Source organism: Lathamus discolor, chromosome Z, assembly GCF_037157495.1.
Source record: "Lathamus discolor isolate bLatDis1 chromosome Z, bLatDis1.hap1, whole genome shotgun sequence".
Taxonomy (NCBI): domain Eukaryota; kingdom Metazoa; phylum Chordata; class Aves; order Psittaciformes; family Psittacidae; genus Lathamus; species Lathamus discolor.
The window spans coordinates 28934673-28940672 of NC_088909.1; the positions used below are offsets into that span (position 1 = coordinate 28934673).

Below are 6000 nucleotides of genomic sequence, written 5' to 3' on the forward strand. Positions count from 1 at the left end.
TGCTCCTCTACACCTCTCCTACTTTACAGGATCACCCTATGCTCATTTATATCCACTGTATTTAATACTTGAAAATATTATTTCTGTATTCAGCATTCATGCATTACCTTTTGTCTTCAGCTGGTCTGAACTGGGAACGTACACTTTACTATCTACTTAGAACAGAAAGAGATATGTTAAAGGGATAGCAAACTCTTTAAAATCCACAAAATTTGTAAGAGAATGTCGCATTACATAGGCATAATTACAGTGATAAAAAGTTTAGCTAACTATGTATCAGCATTATTTATGCAATTGTTATCCTGATTTTCTGCAAGAGAATCCTGTGTGACTTTTAAGGTTTTATATTTAATCAGCTACTAAAGAAAAACAAAATTGGCTCCATATTGTTTTATTTTTTCAGTTTTTCAGATTTAATGGTATTAGGACTTTATCCTAAACTAGAACTCAGTATTCACATGGAGAAAGGGAAGAATCTGATATTTATTTCTTGGTATGATAGGTATACCTGATGATTGACAAAATAATAAGCCAGTCAGTTTTGTGGTGTTTTGTAATATAGTATTGTCACTGAGAGAAAATGATGACCATTCACATTAAATATTTGGGCTGATCATCATGTGGTGTTTGAGTTTTCACTACAAACCTATGGAGTGTTGAGAGCACCTGCTAAGCTTCCAAAATGCTTGCTAGTTCTTCCAATTCTTCTCTGCCATTTTTATAGCGCTTCCACATCTACCAACATGTGTGATAAGAAAAATAAAGTACTATCAAAATAAATGTGAGATTTTTTGGTGGTTTTGACAATTTGTTTCAATTGCCCATGCCAGTTGTGTGGGGAAAGAATTTGGGGAGTTATATATTCTATGATTCAGTTTTGTATTGACTTGCTTGTTCTAAAGACTGGTTTAAAACACATTAAAAAAATTAATAAGTTCTCTTTCTTTTAGGTGGGAGATGAAAGAAGGTGCAGATCTTGAAGATGAGGAGAAAGTTATGGTGGAACACTTAAAAAATGTTTATTTGACACAAAGCACTCCTACATCAGAGGAAAAAGAAGAACAATTACCTTGACAGGTTTCGGGTAGCCCCTTTTTCTGAATTCACCATGGTTTAACTTAATGGCTTAGTTATAACTGACAGGACTAGAAAACTCAGGAATATATGTTGAGTAGGAGTCTTAAACTAAAGAATGTTCCCCTGTTATTGTCTAGTTACCCCATCCAGGCAGCAATTGTTCACACTTGCATCAGGTGAGCAACAATATATGAAAATGTCAATGTCACAAAGCTAGAAGGGTGTGTATCTCAATCCTGAGGAGGCATAAACCTGAATGACAAACCAAGAACTGTTTTAGAAGTTCATACTCGCTCTGAAAATAATGCAACTTTGGAAATGTACTGGGCAAACACTCATGCTATGCTTCTATCGACCGTTTTGTAGTCAGACTGCCCCAGTTAATATTACTCAGGGACATTTTCTCTCCCTTGGTGCTTGTGTCCTGCCATTTAATCATCCAAAATATATGAAAAAGGACAAATACAGGACATGGATCTGCAGTCCTTTGTGAATTACTCTGGGATGAGTATGCTTGGCCATTACTCTCATGCCAAAACATATCACTTTTATTGTACTTACGCACCCTAACTTAACATCCAGTGTATGTTATGGCTTAAAAGCCATATTATAGAGAAACTTGTTAGCAGCTTTTAAAGTTTTGAGAAGCATATTTTCATAATATGCTTAACTGTGCATATTATATTATAAAAGGAGTCACAGGCACTGCTCAAAGGATTACTTATACAGTGAACTGAGAAGAGAAAATGATAAAGAATGAAATATTTATTTCTGATATAGTAAAATTTCATTTTCATAGTGAGGCCTGTCTAATATTCAGATTTTCCAAATATTAAATGTTTTTCTTTCCAGTAAAAGTTCTTCCTTGAGAGTAAAAGTAGCTGAGTTAGGGGGCTATTATGACATTATTTTTTATACAGAAATATATAAGTTAATATTTCCTTAGCTCTGGAGAAATAATCCATCTATTTTTTATTTGGTTCTTGGACTGAAAGTCCAAGGGAACTGTTTCCTCTGCCTGATGAAGGACCCTGACAAGATCTTGCTAAGGCTGCAATCTTAGCTGCAGCTCTTCCTGTTCTCATCACATCTTCTCACAGGTGCTATCATGGACATAACTCAGACCACCTGAATAGGAGGAAGGCAGCCTTTTTTGGTAAAGACTTCAGCAGCATCATAGGAAATCATAATGCTAAAGCTGCTGCAGGTTCTCAACTGAAACACAGTTTTTCTTCCTCTTAATTGCTTTTTTTTTTTAATCATGTGTATAAAATATAAGACCACTTAAAATGAAAATATGGACCACTGCTTCTCACAAATCTCCAAAGATCTTGTTACAGCACTGCATCAACAAAAGGACTGTGAGGCACTGGTGCTTCAGAAATGCTAAAAATATTACTTAATGAATAAACCAGACTTTTTCCTCTGATGCTGATATAGTCATTTCAGATTATAAAGATGCAATTAAATGTAAAAACGATTTTTCTTTGCTTTGTATTTCATGTTGAAGATTATTTTTGGTCTTAAGGCTTAAAACATGGCTACAGGGATTACCTATGATGGCAGGTACAGTATTCTGACAAATGAGGCAAACATACTCCAAAGCATACCAATAATGTGTTAGTGCATGTAGAAGTTGGAGTTCAAAATATTCTTTCCTACTTTATCAAAATCTACTGTACATAATTAATTTTTTGTATTTTTTTGTCACATGAAGTGAAGTTTTTAGGCTGAGAAAGTTGTGGCTGTTCAGCCTGGAGAAGAGAAGGCTGCGTGGAGACCTCATAGCAGCCTTCCAGTATCTGAAGGGGGCTTATAAGGATGCTGGGGAGGGACTCTTTGGTGTTCAAGGCCAGGCTGGACAGAGTCTTGGGTGACATGGTTTAGTGTGAGGTGTCCCTTCCCATGGCAGGGGGGTTAGAACTTGATGATCTTAAGGTCCTTTCCAATCATATTCTATAATTATATGATTCTAATTTCTGTTCATGTGGTGAAACTCACTGAAATACTTTGTGAAAAATCTTTCCTTATGGGAAACACTTATTCTGAATAGGATAAACTTTGCAAGTGAAATAAACTAATCCAGAATAAAACCCCTCTCTTACTTACTCTGAAATGGGACTGTCCAAACTGGTTATTATCCTTTAAATTCACAACACACCTGGTTCTGGAATAACCTGTAAACAGTCATGTTAAAAAACAAATCAACCAACCAAACTGATAAACAAAACCAAAAGAACCAAAAATGAAACAAAAAATTCTTCATGACCCTTCCTTCATTCTCTCCCTGGCAAATTAAGTCAGCAGTAACCCACTGGGTAGCACAAGAACAATTCTGTTTTTCTTATAAAGAGTATATTTATAATCTATACCACTGTGGAGCTGACAAGACAGAATAACTAGTCTGAATAGAATCGCAGAATCATAGAATCATTTAGGTTTGAAAAGACCTTTAAGCTAACCGAATCAAACTGTTAACCCTGTAGTGCCAAGGCCACCAATAAACCATGTCCCCAAGTGACACATCTACACATCTTTTAAACACCTCCAGGGATGGTGATCCCACCACTGCTCTGGCAGCCTGTTCCAGTGCTTGGTAGCCCTTTTTTTGAAGAAATTTTTCCCACAATCCAATTTAAACATCCTCTGGCATAACCTGAGGCCATTTCTTCTTGTCTTATCTCTAGCTACTGGAAGAAGAGACTGACTCCCACCTCACTACAACCTGCTTTCATTTAGCTGTAAAGAACAATAAGGTCTCCTGTTAGTCTCCTTTTCTCCAGGCTGAACAGCTCCAGTTCCCTCAGCCGTTCCCTATTACCCTTGTGCTCCAGGCCCTTCACAAGCTTTGTTGCCCTTCTCTGGATCTGCTCCAGCACCTCAATGTCTCTCCTGTAGTGAGGGGCTCAGAACCGAACACAGGATTCGAGGTGCGGCCTCACCACTGCCCGGTACAGAGAGGTCATCACTGCCCTGGCCCTGCTGCCACACTGGTGCTCATACAGGCCAGGATGCCTTTGGCCTTCTTGGCTGCCTGGGCACAAGCTGGCTCATGTTCAGCTCCATCAGTCAGCACCCTGGGGTACTTTTCCATGAGCAGCTTTCCAGCCACACTTCCCCTAGCCTGGAGCATTGCAGGGGGTTGTTGTGGCCCAAGTGCAGGACCTGGCACTTTGCCTTGTTGAACTTCATCTCGCTGGCCACAGCACAGAGATCCAGCCTGTCCAGATCCCTCTGCAGAGCTTCCCACCCTCAAGTAGATCAACATTCCCACCAGACTTGGTGTTGTCTGCAGACTTACTGAAGGTTCACTCAGTCACTGGTCCAGGTCATTAACAAAGATATTAAAGAGAACTTGCCCCAGTATTAAGCCCTAGGGAACACCACTTACGACTGGCTGCCAACTAACAACCATAACAATACAACATAACAACTGAAAACAACATAAAAGCTGAACCTTTGCACAATAATTTATTTGGATGTTTTTTCTTATCAAATCTTTCTTTATATATGAATAGTTTAGAATATGCAAGCTAATGTGGTTTTGAAATTGAACTTGTCCCTCAATCCACACTGAGAAACAGCTGGGCTCAGATTGTTGGCAATGTAGCGATCTTATTAACAAGACTTCAGGGTATAAAAGAAACATCATTTTAGCAACATCACATGCTGAATAGATACTTTTGCAACAGTCACATTTGTTCAATAAAATTACATTAATAATAATAGTTGTATAACTAACATTGTTAAATAACGTATCATTAATTTCTCAAGACTGCTTACTTAACCCTTAATTGAAGCTTGAAAGAGCTGATCATTTTTATATTGCAAGGTATGTAAAATTAGGAGTACTTCTATAACAGATTGCTGCTTTCTTTGCCTTAATAAAACAATAGTCCTGTATTATTTTGAAAAGTTCTGCTGATTCTAAAATGGATTTAAGATTAATTTAATTTTAGAGAGTGATGGGTTCACAAAGCTACAATGTTTTGCTTTCTTATTTTGTGTCTTGGCTCTTTGTTACTACTTGTTTATCCAAGAACATCTCACATTTACATCTAGCCTCAATAAACGAAGGCAAAAGGAGATAGATTTGCTGGCTGCAGTGTGGGCCCTGTGTTGCATGACCACTGCAATCTGACCATGTTAACTGCTTCTGGAAAGGTAGTCAAAAATAAGGATTGAAGCCTTTTGTGTACAACAGACATTTCTGAATGGGCAAAAGCTGGCCTTGTTGGCTCCGCTGATTTAGCCTCAAAGCAAATTTTGTATTTGTAGGTATTAATTGGATCAGATAGTGCAAACTATGTATTATCACTAACGTTCACATCTAATTCTCATATAACATTTTAGTATGCTTAACCCTTTTTACTATAGAGGCTTAAATAGAAGACTTCATAGCATGGGCTATCTGTAATTACATTACTTTAGTACCCAGTTCAGAGTGCTCCAAATCTTTAACATCTTGCTGCTTTTGAAAGGTAGTTAATAGAATTAGAAGCAGGGCAAAATTGAGAGAGCATTAATAGTAATGGAACTCAGACACACAAGGGAGAGAGATAATTTGGGGAGAAAGATATCATCGAGACATAGCCCTGCCTTTAAGTGACTGGTGTCCTGACAAACAGCGTGCTGTAGATCATGCTTTATTCAGGGAGAGGGATTTTGTATACACCACAGGCAACAAAGCTATTTGTTCTGGAAATATGCACGATGGCAAATGGATGTTTAATTCACCTCTACATCCTCACAGCAGTGCAAGGTAAGCATGAGTCTGGCTTCTTCCAATTAGCTTCCTCTGACAGAAATACTCCATTTCCCGCTCAGCTGGGAGGTCTTCACAAAATACTACCGAGTTTCATCTACAGTAAGCTACCAATTATATGCTGATATAAAACAATTTTATGGAACACCTTAAAAAAA

At 37.9% G+C, this 6000-nt stretch overlaps 1 protein-coding gene across 8 annotated transcripts in view; it reads left to right on the forward strand.

The window, feature by feature from the left end:
* KIAA0825 (KIAA0825 ortholog) overlaps positions 1 to 2504 on the forward strand; it is a 252279-nt gene extending 249775 nt beyond the window's left edge. For all 8 annotated transcript variants that reach the window (XM_065663713.1, XM_065663710.1, XM_065663714.1 and 5 more), the window contains one exon: positions 951 to 2504. In XM_065663713.1, the coding sequence (XP_065519785.1) occupies positions 951 to 1074 (124 nt within the window). In that variant the 3' untranslated portion in view covers positions 1075 to 2504. The remainder of the gene's footprint in view (positions 1 to 950) is intronic.
* The last annotated feature ends 3496 nt before the right edge of the window (positions 2505 to 6000 follow it).